Source organism: Phoenix dactylifera, unplaced genomic scaffold (assembly GCF_009389715.1).
Source record: "Phoenix dactylifera cultivar Barhee BC4 unplaced genomic scaffold, palm_55x_up_171113_PBpolish2nd_filt_p 000626F, whole genome shotgun sequence".
Taxonomy (NCBI): domain Eukaryota; kingdom Viridiplantae; phylum Streptophyta; class Magnoliopsida; order Arecales; family Arecaceae; genus Phoenix; species Phoenix dactylifera.
Genome location: NW_024068019.1, coordinates 1 through 22,864, shown reverse-complemented (window position 1 = coordinate 22,864; position 22,864 = coordinate 1). Strand labels below are relative to the sequence as shown.

Genomic DNA, 22,864 nt, shown 5'->3' with positions numbered 1-22,864 from the left:
TGTGAGATCCCTCTTCTCCATGCAGTCAGAAAAAAAAAGAAAAAAGAAGAAGACTGAGATGTGGGTTGGTTCAATGGAGTACCACTGGCTCTGGCACAGCAGCAAGGGAAAAGGTTTAAAAAAAAAAACATACAAGAGGTGCTTGATCTGTGGCCTTAGGAATTTACACATGAAGCCTGCCCATCACTGCAGACTAAGGATCTCTACCCCCACAAGAAAAGTGAATAAAGAAACAAAGCTAACCGAGGATCAAGGAGAAGAGAACAGAGTGCCTCATTTTGAGTTGGTCAACAAAATATTTCTATGGGCTCCAGTGAATGATGGGACTGTCATTATATAATATTTCAGCAAACAGGGGGGCAAAGACCTGCAATGCAGTGGTGTGTGAAGTACAAAGTACAGAGTCTTTGGTGTATTTTGCCCATGCAAGCCTTTGGATTGGATATAGATGGAAGGATGTCAGTCGATCTTAATTATTTTTATGACAATTGCAGTGACAAGGCATAGATTGGGTTTTCTCTTCCACTGACAGTGTAACATTAAAGGGTATCTCTCAAAATGGTTTATGTAGCCAAATCAAGTGCAATGTTGGCTGCCCACCTCTCCAACCATACATTGGGTTCTTTCATGAACTAGCATTTAGCTTGGATGGTGCAGTAGTGTCAAAGATGTCTGTCTTTAAATTGGTGAGATAAAAGAGCTCTTGGATGTATTGAATATTTGAATCGATTCATACAGAGTCATCTAAACCATTTGAATTTATTCATTAGTATTCTGTTCTGAATAGAGCAAACATAGTTAGCTTGTTGGTTTCAGCCTCAGGATCATAGTTCCCAGTCTGCTCTTTTCTAAGGAATTAGGTAATTCTTTGCACAGAAATTGGATCTGCTTAAGGTAGGATAAGAACATTCATCCTTATTTATTTGCATGAATTGTTTTTTTTAGGTGCGCAGAAAGACTTCTGAATTTTTTAGGTGGATGGATTCCAGTAACATACTTGATACTCCGGTAACAAAATATTCTCTTATTAAGACCGTAGATATAATGAAAAATAGAGATTATGACAAAGTAGGCTTGCCATGATGTGAAAGGCATGCACTTTGGAGAACGCTTTGGGAGAGCTAGGAGAAATAGGGAAAGATTTAGCATGTTCAAGACTCATCATATAAACCTCTACAATAAACTCAGTTTTCATATTATGATGAATTGTAATATGAACCAGATTGATCCGCTTCAATTTGCAATTTGTGATTTGCTTATGATTTAACAAATTAGTTGACTTTCTGCACAAGTTCTATGCCTGCTCTCATATACTCATTCCTCACCTTGACCTCTTCATTTCTACAACAAATCTGTCTTGACAAAAAACACAAACTAAGTCCATGCGTGCCGAACATGTAGCGCCATTAAATAAGACATGGTGCATGGTGCATCATGCAAATCAGAATTGGATCTTATTGGGTTGTAATTTGATTCATCTCTGAGCTATATAACCCTGAGGTGTGAGGACATATACAAGCATAAAAATTTAAGTGGTGTGAGGACAAGTGAATTATTATAGCAAGAAAAACAGAGAAATGGAAGTAGAAAAGGATAATAATGATTCATAGGTCAATTAACAGGAGTCCTCACACATTAGAGAGCAGATACACATTAGAAAAGGATAATAATGATCTTTCATTCCTTTCCAAGCAGATACACATTAGAGAGCAAATCAAGAAAACACAAGGAGGGAAGCAGGATACCTATCACCAAGCCTTTCTACAAGTTCAAAATTCATCACTTTAACAATAGAAAAGAATGTTAGATTTCTAGGCCTAGGTCCAGTACAGAATGAGTTTAGATGGCATGACATTTCGTACAGATCGTTAAGACAAGCTCAAAAATATGAGCAGATTAGTTTCTTCGTCTTCATGGCCTTTCTGCATGACGTGCTTGATAATTGTTTCTACTTACCCAGTGATGCAAAAGCCCATGAAGCTAGCCATCTGAAAAGGCCTGGAAAACCGCAGGCACCAGTTTTTGCCATTGTTGATCTTTCACCTGGATTCCACAGGAATCATTTTGATGGCAGCAGCAACAGGCATGCCAAGAAAACCGATGAACATGCTCAAAAACCACTGATTGAATGTAAGCGGGGCTGTGCTGGCAAAATCTCCAAGGAGTTGAACAATAAAAAATTGGAAGATGACGGTGATAGTAATGACAGCCATAAACACATAGTTCTCCAAGATGCCCTGAAACACATTTATTTTCTCCATCTCTCTAGAGCTAATCTCATTGAAAACCTGCACAAGAAGCTCTAGAAATTAGTGTGATTTAAGTGTCTTGGTTTAATCCATCAAGAACCACTTGCCAGCCTTCACTAAATAACTGCATGCACTAAAGAATATGAAGACAGCTTCATTAAGGGTGAACATATAAGATGATGCACATACAGTATCTTCTAATCAGGTCAACAGCTCAGCAATTCTCATGCCCATCTAAACAGTTTTCAAGTGATGTAATTATAGGGAGGTATCTATTTAGGGCAAAAGCCAATATAATAGTTTATCAAACAGCCTTTAAGATTCATTATCTAGTCTAAGGTGACAAATTTATCAAATTGTCTTTATTTGGTTTAAACGTTGTTAAATGGAACTTTGATAAAAGAAAACAAATTCTATGTTGGATTTCATAAATAAGGTTCGAAGCATATGGACCATATCTTTTGCAAATATTCAAAATAATTTGCCAAACCAATAGGCCTAAAAGAAAATAACGACAAAGTTCCTAAGAGAGAGCACAGATGTCATGATTTACCTGACAAAAGACAAACGAATTGAAAATAAGCGTATTAAGTGTAAGATCAGAATCAGGGCCCTCAAGTTGAAATAGCCCTTTCCCTTCTGTCTGGAGATACCATATTACGATAAACTGATAGAAGGCTTGTCCCAGGATATTCCTCCACATTATGTTGCTGATAAAGTTCCCTTTCCTTCCAACAGGAGCTCTTTTCATCAAGCCTTCATTAGGTGGCTCAGTGGCTAAAGCAAGAGCTCCAAGTGTATCCATGATCATGTTGACCCAAAGCAGCTGAACAGCAGTTAAAGGAGCAGTTCCTATAATGAGATATAGCAAGAGGAAAAGAACTATGAGGAGTGCAAGAGGGAAAAAACTATGAGGAGTGACTCAAAGTATGTGAATATTAAATAAATGTTAAGTATTATATACCTGTTAAGCAGGCTGAAGAGAAATTAACAATGAGAGCAACCATATTAACAGTCAACTGGAACTGCACAAACTTTTGAATATTTATGTACACAGAACGCCCCCATTTTGCCACAGTCACAATAGTTGAAAAGTTGTCATCAAGAATAATTACATCAGCACTCTCTTTTGCGACCTGCATATAAGAATGCAATTGAAAACATATTGATGACAAGGTCCAGTAGAATCCTCCTAAATAAGCATGCTAAAAGATGATGGAATTCACTGCAAAAATGAAACTGTGCTTTGTTATTAGCAAACGTAATTACTGAAAAAGTTGAACCATTGGAAAGCGAATCTTATACATGAAATAAACACAATACTGGATATTCCTGACAAACATATTCACAACATCAACAGTAACATGCCCCCTAGTTCAAGCCATGGTTTGAGAAAGACTAGTGTCAAACTAATTGAAAGAAGTGTAAGGATGTATAAGTGATCCTTTAACAGATAATTTACAAGGCATAATCGCTGCAAAGCAGATAATTATGTAAATAATAGCTGAATAACTGGCATGTCTTCACTCTCCTGGCTGTGACAGATAAAGAAGCTTCCATGCAAGATATACAGCAACAACAACAAACAGGGAAAAAAGTACCTCAGTTCCTGCAATCCCCATAGCAAGTCCAATATCTGCCTCATGAAGTGCTGGAGCATCATTTGTGCCATCACCAGTCACAGCAACTACTTCACGGAACACCGTGCGCAGGTGTTCAACCAAGGTATGTTTGTCTAATGGCGAAGATCGAGCCATCACCTGGTAAATTAAAGCATTAGCAAGTAGATGAGGACTAATTAACGAATCAAGTATATAGTGTATACATCATTATGAAAATAAAAGAAACAGAACCTGAAGTTTTGGAATTAAAGCATTCATTTCCTCCGGACTCTTCTTTCTGAACTCTGGCCCTTCAATAGCTACCCCATCATCAGTAAGAATACCACATTCCCGGGCAATAGCCTTTGCTGTGTTTATGTTATCTCCAGTGACCATTCTCACAGTTATTCCAGCAGACCTACAAATTGCAACTGAATCCTTCACGCCTGGACGAACAGGATCTTTAATACCCACAATTCCAATACAAGTATATCCTTCAGTAGGAATTTGTTCCTCAACTGAGAAACTATTTTCAATTTCCATATAGGCAAGGCACAATGTACGAAGAGCTTCATTAGCAAAGCTTTCAATTGTATCATTGAGATGACGAACTGCTGCTTCATCAAGGGGAACAGCATTACCTGCAGGATCTAAAACCTTATTACAAGCAGCCAATATAATTTCCGAAGCACCTTTAGAATGGACACGGAGTCCTCCTTCTGGAAGTTGGAGAACCACCCCCATTCTCTTCTTCGTGGAATTAAAAGGTTCCACTTTTACAAGTTTAGTTGCTTGACGCACGGCCTGAAAATCTCCACCAAGTGACAAGGCAAACTCCAACAAAGCAGTCTCAGTTGGTGTTCCGAGAATTTCAAGCTTTCCATCTTGGTTGATCACAATTTCTCCACTGGTATTATTGAAAATAGACTGCAGAAGAATTTTCACTACAACATCTGGAAGTTGGGAGCCCATACTACTCACCTTCTCAGGGTTACTTACTTCATTAATCTCTCCACATATACAAGCCTTCACAACAGTCATGTGATTGGTCGTTAGTGTACCTGTCTTATCACTGCAGATGGATGTTGCTGAGCCCATAGTCTCACAAGCAGCAAGATGGCGCACTAGCGCTTTATCATTCATCATCTTCTTCATGGCAAAAGCAAGGCTCAAGGTCACAGCTAAGGGCAGCCCTTCAGGAACTGCAACAACAACTATGGTCACAGCAATCGCAAAAACCTCCAACAACTTCAATGCATCATCCCCTGACCAGCTCAAGTATGAACCATCTAGAATTTTACGTCTAATTAGGCTTTCTGAAAGCACTGCGAATGTCACAACTGCAAAAAACAGACCAATTTTCCCAATGATAGTTGCCACTCCATTCAATTTGACCTGCAATGGAGTTTCATCATCTCCTCCTTCACTAAGTGTGGCCAACAGCTTACCCCATTGGGTTCTCATACCAACAGTTGTGACCAACATTATACAAGATCCATCTTGGACCTTAGTTCCAGACAAAAGAAAAGGATTTTCTTTATTTACCATGACAGGTTCACTCTCTCCTGTTAAACTGGATTCATCAATCAATACAGAGAATCCAGAAATGAACAACCCATCAGCAGGGACTTGATCTCCAATTGCTAAATGCACAATGTCACCTGGAAGAAGATCATATATCGACATCTTCTGTCTGAATCCATCCCGCGTAACTTGGATAGATATCTTCTTCTTCTCCTTATCCAAATCCTTGAACTGTAAAGATTGCCGGTAGTCACTCATCGCAGTGACAAAGACGACTAGAAGAATGCTTGCAACAATGCCAAGGCCATCGTGTGCACCTTTTGGCCATCCTTCCATGGCAATGCCAACAATCAGAGATACCAAGGCACAGACAGCAAGAATAATAAGAGTCATGTCCTGAAGTGCTTCCCATACAAATACCCAAAATCTCCGAACTGGGCTTTCAGCAAACTTGTTTATTCCAAAAATCTCTTGCCTGCATATCAACCTATCTGCAGTACCAACAAGTCCGTTAGTTGTTGATGTACAAAGCTTGTTTGCAATGCCATCTATCCCGCCATGCATTTTCAACTTCTTCACATCATGGCCTTCAACAATGGAACCTAATTCATCAGCACAAATTTGAAAGCCTGCCGCCTTGACTCCTTCAGGTACAGTGTAATCACTACGTAATGGGATGCCTAAACACATGCCAATGTCAAAACTTACAGAGAGTTTTATATGGAACTAAATAAATATGCCACATTCCTCAACTTGAAGACTAGAATGACAGAAATAACAATTTTACCATGTATAAACTGAAGTGCAGCTTTTGACACCAAAATAGCAACCCGCAACTTCTCCTGAAAAACACCATATTTATATGTCAGTCTCTGCCAAATGGAAGAAAGACCTCTAATTCATATAATAACAAGTGTGCTAGTGTTGTACTGGAAAAACAACATCATAATAGTAGTCAAGACAGATTCCTTGATATTGTCAGTGAATAATGCAGGAGTCACGCGTATCCCCTGCTGATAGGGCTTATTAAGCTAGAATTTTAAATAAAGACAGAAGATGGGAATTAGGGTTAGAGTTTTATAGATGTCTAAAGTTGAAATCAGGTTTCTTGACTGCTGGGAAAAACAAATTGTATATATTAATATAAGGACTTCAAATGGTGAAAAACGTGGTCAAATGTTTAGCCAAGTGGATGCTTTAAAGGGATAGAGAGTTTAATAAATACTTGCATAAAAAAAAGAAAAAGAAAAGATACCATACGGAGATATAACCAAAAAATTGTAAGCATCTATGGATGATGAAGATGGAGTCATTACAACCAAAGAATCATCACTTAGGATTTGATGGAGTCCACTTTCAGCTATGAAGCCAAATCATGAAAAGTAAAATTAAAGTACTTGTGAATAATTTTTAGTTTTACATATTTTTATATAAAAACTCTAAAACCGATCCTAAAATCAACCATAATAGAAGTACTTTAGTAACCAACATTAATAAAATAACGATGCTCAGGTTTCTTCTTGCAACTTTATTCCAATAACTTCCTTCATTAGCAGGGTAGGTATGTTGGCCTTTTCTTCATTCACAGTATCAAATGAATTCATAAAAGGAATATTGAAGCCCTTTCCAGTTCAGCTTTCACATTAGGAAGCTAATTAGCCTTCAAACTCTTGATAGTAATATGACAAATTAACCTTCCAATTATACTGCACTTCCTGATCAGACTCCCATGATAAAAAGATGGTAATTGTTGCTTTATGTGAATTACAGCACATATGATGCATGAGAAAGTATCATCATGCATTTATCTAAGTTATGTTGATGAGAAATCTATGTATGAGAGATTGTTAAGAGACGAATTGATCTGTCTTGAGGAGCAAAATGTAGAAGACTCAAAGAAGTCCAAAGAAAACCTCATGACGAACTATCAAGTGCCACTTTAGGACCTTCACCAGGGGCACATAAAAGGATTTGCAAGGAGTGCAGGAAGAAGAAATGCAGCACATGATGATGGTGAACCCAACATTGAATAATTTTGCAGCTTGAGGAGCTATTTGATGAAGTCTCAGTTTTAGATCAGTCAAAGAGATCTTAGAGACAATATAAGCTTCTCGTACATACTTTCCCATTAAATAATCAACTCACAGACACAGCAGAACTAGAAAGTCCCAAGTAGGCCAGAACATGAGAAATCTTACCAAAAAAAAAAAATCGCAAGAGGGAGATGGATACTAACATGGGAATCACAAATATGAGCTACTTAAATGGTTGAATGGTAAGAAAATAGACAATTTAAATTGTTGAATGAAAAAAAGAGCATGCTACCAAGAAATAATGCAGGAATTTAACTTGACCTATAATGAAAGTGTCAACCAGTTGAGTACCATAAAACTTGATGAAAGCATAAATGAGGAAAATTAAGCAATTCTGTGAAGTTTGGAGGAAAATAGATGGTGAATCATCCAAAATATTTCAAATCGAAGGCATCCAAATTATTTGAACATCAAAGGGCAAGAGCATATAATATGCATGCTAAGGAAGAGTCTGTACAAACCTACAGCTACTAAAAAATGGTCAAATAATTTCGACTTCAGGTCATTGATAAAGGGAATTTTGTCAGTCATTATATAGATTAATAAAATTTCTGGATGGATTTCACTGATCACCAATCTTATATTGCCCATATGTTGCTTGTAAGAAAAGAGACTAACAAAAGAAAGGCAACATTTGTTAAGTAAATCCATTGTCCTGAAGGATTTATGACCAACATAATAAATCTTAAACAAGACAAACTCTTGTGCGACCAGGGGCAAAAGATTGTCACAAGAAAGACACATTTATGAGGCACTTAAGCCTTGAATTTTGCAATATGAACAATGCCAAATCCATCAGATATCATCTTGTTTATCATTGAAAGTAATTTTTTTTTCTTTTTTTTCTTTTTTTTTTTAATGAAAAAAGAAGAGAGGGGGGAAGAAAGCCCATAACACTACTCGAAGAAAAGTACCATACATTTCATCAACCTGTAACAAATGAATAAGCTGAGGATGCAAGCCTTTGGACCATTGGAAACATGCCAATTCAGTTTCAAATAAACTAATTCCAATAAAACAAAAGGTGGCCTGAGCTTGTAAGCAATGGTGGTCACAAGATTGGAGTAGCATGTGTTTTGGTTATATTAGAACATTTAATATAAAGTCGATAAGGAACATTCAACAACAAATAGGCTACAATATCTAAGAGAGCTTTTTTCCTGTCCTTCTGTATCAAATAGATAATACACATACAGGTATGGCTGAAGATGTCAAGTATGAAACATTTACTTCAGCGTTTCATCTACTTTTGCAGGAAAGCTCTGTCTTGGCAGTACAAATTGCAAACTATAAAATTGTGCTGTATAAGCTTACAGAAAGATGTTGTGGAGGCATGATCTTTAACTTAGTTTGAAGGAACGAGAATAATAATTCATCATGATAATCAAAGCATTCACTTGTGCACAAGTTCAGGTTTTTCATCTAATTATTATAGCACTTCAATGTAGAAAGTACAACAAACAGACAGACAGACAGCCCCCCGAGGTGAGACAGAGACAGACACACACACACGCGCACGCGCAGAGAGAGAGAGAGAGAGAGAGAGAGAGAGGCATAAATGGGAACACAAGGCCTTGGGAGTATACAATTATACTAGGATGAGAGAGATCGAGAACTAGGGAAGGAAAGAATGCAATGAAAAATGAGTGAGGAGTGAAAAGGAAAGTAAAGAACGGTATTTAATCTTTCAAATACCCTTGTATCAGATTTTGTAACCAAAAGCAGATTGGGATCCTCTCCCCAATACCCTCTTGGTGTCATCTCTCAGCATCCTCTAGAACAATCATCGAATAGGCAAGTTCAGGTATCATATTGTACAAGAAAGGGTGATTATCCTCAAGCCATTTCTAATCAGCTAGAGAGAAGGTGGTAAATTGGTGTTACATGATTTAACATGTACCCATGGTTTTATCTCAAGCATCAACATGTTTTCCAGGGTAAGTCTTAATGCACTTGTTGCTTTAATTTCATCTGCGCGTTTATTAGTTTCCATCACTTGCGATAATTTCCTCCTCCTGTTTCATTCTTAGTATTACCAATTGCTTTGCAAGTTGAATCCGAAAAGCGACAATAGCAAAGCTCGATTTCCAATCACTAACAAATTAGTACAAACAGCTTTCATATAAATCCCAGAAACAAAGCTTTAAATCAAAGATCCGGACCCCAGGAGTTAATTTAGATCAGACTACAGATCGGTGCCTAATCCAAGACAAGATGATAACCACCATCTTATACCACTCACAACCTGCCAAAATAAGAAATAATTCCAATCTGCCCAACTTGTTTTCTTTATCTTGTTGAGGCGTTCATGTAACAAGTGACGTATAAATAACTTCGAATCCCAAACTAATATCTAAGACCCAACAATATCTAAAGATCTCATGGCAAAATTACCAACCTAGAACCAATCCAGAACCAGATAGATCATGGCAACATAGGGGAGAGGCAGGGTCCAAACCTTGTTGGTTCTCTTCATGGCGGCCGCCTCGTAGCGCTTCGACAGGTTGGCGGTGAAGCGGAACCGGCGCTTGGGATTCTTGATGACACCGCAGAGCTTCCGCCATTGCTCGAGCGCCTCGGCCGACGAATTCTTAGACTTAACCCCACCAAAGTTCTCGTTCAAATAGGTCTCCATTTCTACTCTCCCTTCCCAAAATCCGATCTTTCTTCCACCCCTCCCCCTCCTCGAGTTCCCACAGAAGCGCGCTGCCTCTGTTTTTAAAAGGGCTTCCAAGAAAGACGACCAACGCGCGTGGAATGGATGCAAGATGGCTTCTTGGCAGAAGCTTCCATGTCGATGCTGCCCAAGCGATGCCCCCGCGGCTTCTATATATTCCTTGAAGTTGCGGAGAAGCCTCGGATGAAGACGGGAAAAAAAGGAGAGAGCTTGAGAACAGGGGAGAGAATCAGAGATGGAAAAGGGGGAGAAGGAGATGGGATCCGAAATAAATTGGGAGGACTGGCCGGTGGCAAAGTTCCATTTGGACTTTGGAAACAAACCGGAACTGACGCTATAAAAAACTAATGTGGACAGGCATGGGTGAGGCCTTAATGATAAGGAGTTTTGTGATCTTTGCTTCTAACCTTCACCAAAACTTCATCAACTATTGTTTCTTTTGTAGCTGTGGGGGCGCAAGGGTTGCTTCTTCGTATTTTTGCTTCACCAGTTTTATGTACCTTCTTGTTCCCTTTCTACTTGATTGGTGAGTGGAAAGAGCCATGCAATTACACCTTTGTGCCTTGGATTCATATGAACATGATATTTTACATTAGTTTAGTCAAACATTACTCCACAATGTCTTCCTCGCCAGCCAATTGAGACGTTCTGCTTAGCAATTAGAAATTCTTATGGGCGGCCGTAGTACATTTAAAAAATAGAAATTAATAAAAAAAATTGATATTAAAATAATCAAAAAGGCTGTATAAGTGAATATATAATTTTAGAAAAAAATAACCTAATCCAACCAAATTTACTTGCACAATGAAAAAAGTCACGGGCTATCTCTCCATCGAATTAAATTCATACTTTACTGGAAAAAAGTCCATCACACGCCAATACTTTACTGGCAAATCCAATTTTTTGATATTATAATAAGCTAATCTAAACAAGGCATGAATTGATCCCTAACACTATGAGCTCGTTTGGTTTGTGGAAAAAGAAGAGAAAAAAGTGTGGTCAATAGGAAAGTAAAAAAGATGCATTTTGTTTGGTTAGAGTTTTCAAAGAAAAAAGACAAAAAAGTTGTATTTTCATGGGAATATGATTCCCACGTTTCATGGAAAAGTTACCGAGAATCGAAATATTTTTTTTCCAAAAAAGCCCTTCAGCTATTCTTATTTGATTCCAAGCATTAAAGACCTAATTTTTATTAAAGATATAATAAAAATTACGCATAAATTTTTTAGAAAATTAGATGGTCAACCAAACATAAGCACTCTGAAAATCTGTCAATTTTTTAATGGTCAAGCAAACATGCCAAAAGTACTTTTCCAGGCATCCTTTCCTAGCAAATCCAGTTTTTTAAGATTATAATAAGCTAAACAAGGCAATACTCCTGACCCACCTAATCTAAATAAGGCATGAATTGATCCCTAACACTATATGTTTATAATAAATAATGTATAGTCATCAAGAGAGTCACCATCTCATTGATAGTCACCAAAATTAAAAAGGAATGGGGACTAATTAAGTCTATTTCATGTGTGGAAAAGCAGTCCAACGTGCGTTCAACCAGACAGAATTATGATTCTCACGGGTGCAACGTGGGATAAACGGTAAGAATTGGTAAGCAAAATAGTCTAACGTCATTACGTAAGGTCAGTCTCCCTGCGACTTCTGGCTTCTAGATACCTACTCCAAGAAAAAGTCTGAGCCTTCACAATGTTTTCTTGGCATTGCATTTGTAAAGGCAAAGCTAAGAAATTTATAAGGGAAATTCATTTGCCGTGACAGAGGGTGGAAGGAGACAGTGGGTAGAGGAGGAAGGGAGGTGAGAAAAGGGAAGAAGATGAGCAGACTTCTACCCTGCAGCTGCATGTATAATAAGAGGGTCTACCCTGCATGTTTGATCTTGTTTATCCTTTTCAGAAAGTTCTTCTCATAAAAAGCAAAATAGAAACTATTTTTTTTTTTAAAAAAAAAATCTTTGATGCTTTGGCATTGCTCAATTGAAAACATCCGCATAACACCATGTATATTTTAATCATTTCTTCATTTACGCATTACAATTTATGTATTATAACTAGGATTATAGATGGGTCGGGTTGGACTAGGACATAGTTGGCCCAATTTGGTTTCATTTTCTGATCTTGATTTTGGACTTGAACCCAACTATTAGCTAATCGAGTTGGGTCAGACTTATGAAGAAAAAAAAATTTAGACCCCGATGAGTTAGCCAAGGTCAAGAATGACCAAAAGCCAACCCCAAGTATTTGGGTTTAAGTTGAGATCAGGTTGGATTAGTTCTATAATTTGAACACCTAACTATCCTTTTTATAAGTAAAAATATAATATCTGATCATCAAATAAAATCACTAAAATTTTTTAATAACTAAATGATTGTTTTTCAAAAAGTTTTTTAATGTGATCCAAGAAAATCTTCATTTTTGAATTATAAACTATATACCATCATACTTAAGAAAACTATAATTAAAAATCCAACAAATCTAATAATTTCATGAGAGTAGATAGGATTGTTGGGATAATTAGAAAGGGATTAATTTAAGTGTGAATTTATTTGACGAGCAGGGAAGGATATTTAAATAGACTTGCGCATTGGGTGAGTTGGACCAGGTTTAGTTCAAGGTATAACTAAAATTAGTCAGGTTAAGCCAAGCCCGGCTCAGCCTTCAGGCCAATTTTCTAGGCCCAAAACCAATGCTTACCTAGACTTCGAGTTTCAAGCTAGATCTTGGGCTCTCTTAATTTTTTTATTTAAAAAAATATGGAATGTAGGAGGGAAGAGGGGGGGGAAAGAGGGAGAGAGGAGGAGGAGGATAGAGGACGGATGACCGGGCTCGGGCCAAGCTTGGGCCAGGCCGACTAAAATCTAAGTTTGGGCCGTCCAATAGTCAAGCTCATATGTTAAGCTTAATACGACCTGCTGAGCTTACAATCTAGATCCAAACTCGTCTGAAATGCTTTGGGCTTTAGCAGTTCATGAAGATCATATGGCCCATGAGTAGGTCTATACTTAAGAAGAAGGAGAAATCTAGACGAAAGGCGATTTTCAAATTAGAGCCAAATTTTCACCCCGGACCAATCCATTTCCATGGGTCTTCAAAAATAAACCAGTTCAGAACGAGTCTGATCATATCAGGTCATGACTTGACTGATTCATCTGCAGCCCTAATTGCAGCATTAGATTTTAATACCAATGGACCTTTTATAATTGACCATGCAAATCAAAAAGTGCTCCTTCGATAATTGATTTTATAAAAATGTGATGAACTATATTCCAGAGAAATGTATTTCCTATCAAAGCAGCAACTAGTATGACACTTCACAAATACTAATTTGCGAATATGTTCCTAAAAGGAAAGATTTTAGCCTTCAAAACAATACCAAATACAAAGATTCTCTCTCGAGAAGGACAAGACCGAGGGCACTCTCATCAAGACAACTCCAAACAAGAATTATTTTACGAAAAAAAATTATTAACTAGGATAATTTATTGGCTATGAACTTGGCATCAAATCACTATCAAATTATCCCTATCCTAGCTTGGCTAGTTAATAATAATCAAATTAAATACATATATGATCTCTTACATGAAAAGTCCATAGTCCAGCTATGTCAAGCCAAACCCAGAAGCCTTGTCATGGTGGGACTATACCAATCCTTTCTTTGATATGAAGCTTTTTCAATGGATTTTTTGTTCTAAAGAGAAAAAGGGAGGGATACCCATTCGAGGTCCAAATTTTTTGGATGCATCATTGGGAAAATTGAACGCAGAATCCCTGCTTGCTAACTAGAGGGATGTTTACATCCAAAATTAGCCATATTGCTGTCAATGATGTTCCCCCTCGACAAACACCTAGCGTTTGCATGTGTGATCATTTGTATAAACTCAAAATACAAAACATGTGAAACCACTGGAGTAACCATGTCTTGGAGAAATAGTCCAATAACCTTATTTTATTGTCATGCCCCCTACTCGAGATTTCGAGCCAGGGTTACAGCAACTACCACGTACTCAAAAAAAACTCTTCCTACAAACATGAAAGGCATCTCATCATGACATCATAAAACAAGCAGCCTAATAAATAATCAAATACAAGATTTAAATAACTAAAATCCGAACTTTAATATATCATAAAATCTAATGATATTTAAAATATCTTGCATCAAACTTTAGTAAAATTCTAGCGTAAAATAAAGAGACTAAAGTACTACTTTTAATCACTCTCCCGAAATATATCTCCATGCTAGCTTAGTTCTCAAGATATGTAAAAATAGTAAAATATAGAATAATGAGCTAGACAACCCAATAAGTAATAAACACTTTAACTAGATTAATCAGAAAATAAATTAAATACTATTTATTAAAAATAGGCATATGGAATTCTTTAATTCAAAACCAAATTCAAATATGCAACATTATGCAGGCCAAATTCATTCTTTCTCAAAAATTCAAATATTCCAATCATTAATCTAATTTTTTTTCAAAATATCAAGTTTATATCATCAACTATGAGTTATAGCTATATTTTTCTGTGCTAGAGTCATGATACCATACATCTTCTTGCGGTATGTCGTGCACCATCGTGCGGCAAAATCATTCAGAACCACATATCTCCTTGCAGCAAAGTCTTTCAGAACCATATATCTGCTTGCGGTATACCATGCATCTTCTTGCAGCATAAACCCTTCGGAACTAATCACGTGCTAACATATTAGTACTCATTAACAAGATCTTTAATATAGTTAGGTTAAGAGTTCAAAACAATCATGTAATTTTGATATCTCAATTCGATAAAAATCTAAAAAATCATGGGTATCGAAATCAATCAAGCATAGTCTATAACAAGATCAATACATTCGATCATGCATCATCAAAATATTCCAAAATAAAGTATATCCAATAATAATGTATCATTTATCAAATTCATGCATCATCAATAATACGATTCAAAATTTATTAATATAATAATTTTAGAGTTTATTGATAAATCTATAAAAAGTGAAGCATTACTTATCTCACAAGTATTTTAACAAATACAAATAATTTCAATTTTTTTTTCTCAAAATTCTCAATTCATAGACCATATCGCAATATCCCATCATTCGACATCTTTCTATCTAAACAATTCTACCCCTACATGAAGTGAACTCCAATAACTAGAGAATATCGATAGAAATTCGGGACAATGATAGAAAGCATGAGAAAAAGATATAGAAAAGGCAGGGCTGGCTAGGCGGTGGTGCCCGACAGCCTGGATTGATCCACTTAAGATAATTTAACTGATCAAATTATAGATCAAGATCAGCATAGGATATAGATAGATCAATAAAAATTGAGAATGAAAAGTCTAACCTAACTTGGATCCCAAACAACAGAGCAGTTCAAGACCCTTCTATCGAGGTCAACTTGGATCTAAAGCAAAGAGGCTCAAGATCCTCCACTGGATTCATAGATCAAGTAGAGAGAGAAAGATAGACAAGAAAAGAAAAAAACTGAGGGCGGAATAGGATTGATCAGGCAGTAGTGTCTGGTGGCCTAAGTCAGTCCGATCAATGCAACTTTAACTAATTAAGATCAAAGGTGGAGACTAATATATGCCCCCGGTGGCCGAGGGACAAGACTCGTTTTTCCATTTTGTCAAAAAGCACAAAGAAACTCCCTCTTACGCACTTGCCCAACTCAAAGATATAGATTATGGAGAGAGAAAGACAAAACTATTTTTTTTTTCTTTCCTTTACTTTTCCTCTTCTTTTTTTTTTTTTGCTAATGCGGATGGATCAGACCTGACGAGACCGGATACACCCAATAAATTCAGAAAATAAAATACCTCGGAGTGCCAAAGGCAACTCCCCATCGCCACTCCATAAGGTGCCTCCGGAGTGAGAAGCTACATACGCAGCTACCCAATCCACAGCACCATTACCTTCACGGTAAATATGCTTGGCCCGAAAGGCCCATCCATCCCTCGCCATAACCCAAATGTCACGGAGCAAGGGATGGTCACACCCGCCACGCCTTGGACCCCCTGGATCCAACTGACAATGGTGGCTGAGTCACCCTCCAGGATAATGGACCTAGCCCGTAAGACACACCGGGCATGGCGAAGGCCTGCCCAGGCTGCTGTCAGCTCCGCACTAGGAACTGAAGTGTCAAATAACTGACTGCCACCGGCAGCCACAACCTTGGCACACGGGTCCCGGATAACAAAACCCGCGCCTCCCCGCGTGCCACCATCCAAAATAGACCCATCAAAGTTGACCTTGAGGAAGCTCGGGGTGGGGGCTCCCAGGTGAAAAACACCGTACGAGAGGCTGCCGCAGCAGAGTGGGAACCCCAGGTGTCCCGAGCTATCAAGGTCCCTCCAACAGGGATAGTGTAACACAGTTCCGCCGCCTGAGCGCGGGCACTCTCGACAACAAATCGCGGCGACATACGTCGTTCGCTGAAGGTGCGAGCATTTCTGGCCAACCAGATTTGGTAGGCAATACAGGTAGCTCGGACAGCCTCCTGACGAAGCACCAAGGACTCCGATCCCTGACGCATGGCCTGTAAGAACAGGTCCCTACATCGCCATACCACCGGTGGGACCCCTGCCAACGAGGCGCGGTGACGCCGCCAACGACCCAACAGTAGTCGAGCAACTGAGCAAGGCATGGTCAGCGGCGATCCTGGCGATGACACCAATGATCGAAAGGAAAGAAAAGGAGAAAAATGAAGGAAGTAGGGGGGGGGGGGTGTGGGTTAACTCAAATTTCTGGCGGTGATTCCAGCCGGCAGTCGCTCACTGGAGAAGTGAGGAGACCAGGGAAGAGAAAGAGAGGGATTGAAGCTTTATGGCTCATCTCCGGCGAGTTTTCAAGGCCGGCATAGTAAGGATCTTCGGGAAGAAAAAGGAGAGAAGAGAGAAAGAGACACCGACGGCCATTTTGGGAGATGGAGGTCGAAGGGAAGCCACCGATGGAGTTGAACAGGGAAGAAATCGAGCTTAGAGGAGTCCGTCGAGCTCCCGATGCCGGACTTCTACATCTGCCTCTTCTCCTCCTCACGTGCCGCACACGGGCGCCACAGTTTTTTTTTTTTTCCTCCCCTAGTTTGGGCCAAGATGGGCTTGGGGCTGATTTCCGACAATCAACTATCTGGGCCAGTTTGATGGACCAGGTCCAGTTTAGTATCAGGCCTCTAATTACCAAGTAAATTCTTGAGTCTAATGTTGGTTCCAATAATTTCTGTCACAGAAGATTTAGACTCAAAATTCTTTGTGAATCCATCTTTAAGCCCATGCTCAACTCCAAAGTCGATGGACTTGGATCAACTACAGATCTGGGTTAGATATACGAGTCCAAGTGATAGCCCTACACACGCAAACCCTTGCACTTCACCCTAGACCGAAGTGGAGCCGCTGACGGACGTAGAAAATCCCAAAGTCCGTTGGACTAGTTTAGCCTGGATCAATCAAAGTTGGTCAAGCTCGGTCAAGCATATCCCCCCGCACCCAAGCACGATTTGAGTTCAACCTAGACCGAACCCATATGCGCGTAATGTAGATCAACGACAGTTATATATTAATCCACCGGGTCAGGGGTGTATCTTTCATGCGAAAGAAGGATTCATCTTTTTTCATGCAAATCCATCTCGGGCTTCGCTCGTTTAACAGAAGCATGGGCTTGGTATCGAGCTCTGTATTGGGCTCGAGCTCGGGTTTGCTTGGCGAAGCAAAAGCTCAGGCTTGAGCTTGTAAAACTCGTTTCAATTACGAGCTCCAGCTCGAGCCCGAGCTCGTTTAACAGAAACTCAGGGCTCAAGCTCGGGTTTGCTTGGCAAAGCAAAAGCTCAGGCCTTAGCTCGAAAAGCGCGGGAGCTCTAGCCTGAGCCCGAGCTCATGCTCCGAGCTCGATAACAAGGATTGGGCCTGCCCGACCTGACTCTCGATGTCGTCCAGTTGCTCCCCCTGCGCCGCCACCAGCACAGACATGTCCATGAACACCTGGTGTAGCTCCAGCAGGTTCCTCTCGAGATCCACCGCCGCCGTGTGCCTCTCCTGGATCTCAGTTATCACGTCCAGGACCCTCCCCCTCCCCTGCTCCTCTATCGCCCTCTGCAGGAACCTCTTGCCTTCTCCCGTCGCCACCAAGGCCTCCACTGTCTGTTCGTCGGGCTTCTCCTCGGTCGCCGTGTAGTAGCGCCGCTCGACGGACTCCCAGTAATCAACGGCGACTATCTTCCACAGCTCACCGAAGCCCTCCATCGAGTCCTTCAGCTTCTTGCGGAGGCTGGCGACGACGGAGGTGTGGGTGCGGTCCGTGGAGGTGCCGGGGCCGCAGCATGGAAGGGAGCAGTTGACAGCGTTGGCGCGGTCGAGGACTCGAGGCGAAGCTTGATGAGCTTGGCCTTCTTTAGGGCCGGTGGCGACGTCGCCGTCCATGCGGGCGCGGAGGTTGCGGACGGCGTGGAGGGTCTTGGAGGCCTCGTTCGACTCGTCAAGTCGGCGATGGATGCGCTCCACCTCCTTGAGCTCGTCCCTTGATCACCTCCACATCCTTGGAAGAACCTGTCCAGATTGGCGCTGCTGGATGCGGACGAGGACGGGTTGTGGCTCATCTGGACGTCGCCGAGTTGGGGGGACAATAAGAGGATCTTTTGATATCCTACCCAATTTACATGATTTGTTGACCGGATTGAAGTTTTGATGGGCCCAGACAGTGTTAAGTCAAAAAGGCTCGTGAGCTGCTCGGGCTCGAGCTCGGATTTAAACGGACCTTATTTTAGGGTTGGGCTCGGGCTCGTTTGACTAACGAGCCGAGCTCGAGCCGAGTCCAAGCAGCTCGGCTCGTTAACAGGCCTACCTTGGGATCATCTACCGGTTGCTTTAAGATTTATGCATGCAAATAATATGATCTCACTGTGGATTCGTAGGCGCCGATGACACAACCTGGGTTCCTTCGCCGCCCTAGGCACAATGTCTCATAATGCTTCGCATATCATGACAGCAATATAAACCCATGGGGCTGAGAGTTATCAATGGGAGGACCACAATTGCCACTGTCCCGCCCAAGATTGAGAGGCTGTTAGGGCGTGCAACCACAGCTATAGGGTGGTCCACCAAACTACGTACTGCCCTCACTGGCAATTTAGAACGCACCACCATGTGGGATTACTTATTTTCTCGCATGAAGCTATCCTGCCTCCTCAACTTATCCACATTCCGAATCCCATGCGTCGAGGCAATCTTAGCCAATCCTAACTCAAAAGATAGACTCGCTAAGTTTGAGCTAAATTTTGAGCTGAACTCAGGTTCGCTCGCAGCTATTCATGCAAGCCCAACTAGCCAGCTGCTCACTAGAAAATGAAGGAGTTCTCTTCTTTCCACTAATTCCAGCCTATGACTATATTCCACACAAGAGACACTTTAAATGAAGGAGTTCTCTTCTTTCCACTAATTCCAACCTGTGACTATATTCCACACAAGAGACACTTGGAACCTCTCCATGCTTGACCTTGTTTAAAAGTAGAGAAAAGCAAAGGGCGTAGCCTCTGAGGAAGATAAGGCCAATGACTCATCCAACCATTCAAGGCCAATGCCTTGTATAAAGGGAGGTCCCTCTCTCTCTCTCTCACACACACACACACGCTCAAATACACACAACCTGTGAGGTCATTGTCTGGCTAAATGGAAAGGGTGGGGGTGGGAAGACTTGGGCAAGGTTATCTGAATCCTGAGGCACCCGTCCACTTCGGGAGGCTTGGCCGGCAACATCTTGAATTCAAGCACCAAAGAGCCAATGGATTGCACTTGGTGCACAATCTTGCATTGGATTCGCCTCAGAAGTCTACTGATAAAGGGAACAAGAAAACACATCCATATCAGAAAAGGTACAGAGAGGATCTATATAGAAAGAGACATCTATAACCGTGGTAGATGCATGAAATTGGTGTAATGGTGCATTAGACTTCCAAGTGCATACAAGGCACCAAGAACACAATTGCACCTGCCATGTACCTTGCCCATAAACCATACCTCTATCAACTAATTTGAAAGGTGCATGTGACTTGCAATATGGCCTTATTGCTATGGAGATAGGGCTTATGAAAAAGATAGTGCCTTAGGCATCCACTTTGGATGTGACCACCTCTCACAAGTATGGCCAAGGACATTACCCTCCATATGAATTTATTAGTTTGAAAGGGATGTCTCTTTTGGACTCATTTCAGGATACCACGAGCATTGCTCCTATGGCAAAGGATTAAGGTACCTTTATGCACCATGTAAACCACTAGTTTGTTCTATTCCTATCCTAGAACCTCCTCCAAGGCAGTAAATTATTGATGGCACTAAAAGGCTTTAACAACTTGCCATATGTCATCCTCAGCAACAAGCACTCTGTAATCACTTCTTTGGGTGATTAACAAGTTAGGTATCGCATATAAAGTGGAATATTATTCTTGATCTTCATAAAAAGATGCAAATTAATTAGGATGCACGATCCGATGATCAGACTGCATAGAACTAGCTAGAGCTAGTCCAGTCTCAATCAAAACAAATTTGATTACAGGTGAATATGAAAAAGTCCCAGTCTTTGCCTCAATTACTTCAGCTAAACATGCATTAGATTTAATATCAGTTTGGCTTATAACACTGGATAATCTTTTCTTAACTCTGTAATAGTGCATGAATTCACATATAAAGCACTATATCAAGCATTAAGAAAGCACCAGTTATAATAACTGAACTTGAACATTCTGCTACTTCAATCATCATATCCAATAGTTAAAAATATTACTCTAGCATGGTAGAAATCCCATATAAGACATATGTGACTCTCTCTCTCTCTCTCTCTCTCTCTCTCTCTCTCTCTCTCTGTGTGCAATAATAGACTAATACTGCTTTTTTCAGAGTAATCCAAGCTATAAAGGCAAGGCCCGCCTTCCACCATTGTCTCTATTTAATTAGTCCATATCATGTGATAACTTGCCTTGAGGGTTGACAAGTACCTAGCGCTAATGAACACCTTAGTCAAGCCTTGTACTGTCGTACCAGGAGCAGTAGCCGATAAGGAATAGAATGGTGGTCCTTCAAGAATCAAAGTCCAGATACAACGGCAACAAAGTAGATAAGGGGAAGCAATGTCTGGGGAATGAAAGGAGGGAACATGTGAGGAAAGAAAGGATAGGACTTGCGCTGGGAAAACAAAGGAGAGAGAGAGAGAGAGAGAGAGATGGGAAATGCAGTCTGGGTCAATCCCCATCAATGGTCATGGGCAATGAAAGAAAGTGGTGAAGAAAATAATGGGAAGATGGGAGTGGCCCCCAGTGTCCTTTTTTTTCTCTTTTTTTGTGGGGATTTATGCGGCTACAAGATGGTGAAGGAACAAAAGCAGTGGCACCATGAGGGAGGGGATATGACCATACTACTGCAAGCACCATCCATTTCCTGCCATCAGTACTTCTATTGTGTTTTCTTTGTTGACTATGTATCTACGATGATCTATTTACTTTTGTGTTGTTACTTCCATGATCCATGATCCATGATGGCATGACTAGATTTGTTAGGAAGCATGATTGGAGCTTGGTTAAAGATAAAGTGACTGTGCGCCCTTATCTAGGGATATGCACAAACTTTTGTAAAGGCTAATATCGAGAAAATTCTATGAGGAAATGGTGAGAAGATCCTTAAGATCTCAAGCTTCGTTTGATAGGTGCAATTAGATTGTATATTAAGAAAATTCTATGAGGAAATGATGAGAAATATTGGACTTCGCTGTCCTTGCTTTGAGAATAATGATGCTAAAAAAATTTAGCTACAATATATTTAGTTTCTATTGCAGCCTGAATAGAAATCTCATTTATCAATATAATTAAAATAAAAAAAGATGATATTTGATTTGGACTTAAACATGGCCTTAACTTGCATCTTTCGTAGAGTTGGGATTAGTGGTAGAGCAAGAGGCAAGCTCTCCTCTTCTTACAATTGTGAAAATCTAAAATTATTACTCATTTAGCTCATGGTTAAAGAGAAGAGAAGGATTTGATTGTTGTCGATAGGAGAATACAGAAGTCCCTGAATTGTTTCACATTAGCAGGTATGTTTTAATCCTTCTTTATGTTGGAATTTGTATCCTAAATGTCAATCGTCAGCATATTGATGATTGAATTTTGTAAATGAATTGACAAATTAATAAAGTGTTATTTGGCATTATTCATCATTTCATCTTCAAATGAACTCTTATATGATGAAGTCCTTAGGACTTATGTTATGATAAAGGAGGATTTATCTTTGAGTCCTTAAACTTGTTTGCGACGAAATGATATGTTGTTACTAGGACGACAACATTATCGAGATTAGGTCGTTGTGTGACATATACGTTGGTTGTCCTCTTAACCAAGGAGTGTGGAGACACTGGTATGCACACAAGTGAAGTGTAGAAGTACATTTCACTAAACGTGACCAATTCCGGAACGCTCTACTGTCGAGAGATGTTCCGAGTGGATATGGGTATAAGTTTGGCCCTCTGACCTGAGACCGCAACCTGTGACTAGCAAGCAACTCACTGTACTTTGGTACCCGGACTACCTGAATTTCTAATTCAGTGACGGAAGGTCACTGGGTGCAGTCAAGTACTTGCGTAGTCAGTTGTGAGTCAAGATGGAATTGACCCCTCCTGAAAATAGGAGATATGTCTTGTGATTAATTTAGCAAAACCTTGGCCACGGTAATC

General features: G+C 40.1%; 1 protein-coding gene and 1 pseudogene across 1 annotated transcript; both read right to left on the bottom strand.

The window, feature by feature from the left end:
* Positions 1 to 1,653: 1,653 nt before the first annotated feature.
* LOC120106763 (calcium-transporting ATPase 10, plasma membrane-type-like) lies at positions 1,654 to 10,596 on the bottom strand. Its single transcript, XM_039119812.1, has 7 exons — positions 9,926 to 10,596; positions 6,162 to 6,216; positions 4,103 to 6,054; positions 3,851 to 4,009; positions 3,214 to 3,385; positions 2,803 to 3,101; positions 1,654 to 2,288 (listed from the first exon to the last, which is right to left on the bottom strand). Exons 1-7 carry the CDS (start codon positions 10,100 to 10,102, stop codon positions 2,040 to 2,042), a joined length of 3,063 nt encoding a protein of 1,020 aa, XP_038975740.1. The 5' UTR covers positions 10,103 to 10,596; the 3' UTR covers positions 1,654 to 2,039.
* A 7,212-nt stretch (positions 10,597 to 17,808) lies between these two features.
* On the bottom strand, positions 17,809 to 18,749 carry LOC103718589 (annotated as a pseudogene).
* Positions 18,750 to 22,864: the final 4,115 nt, after the last annotated feature.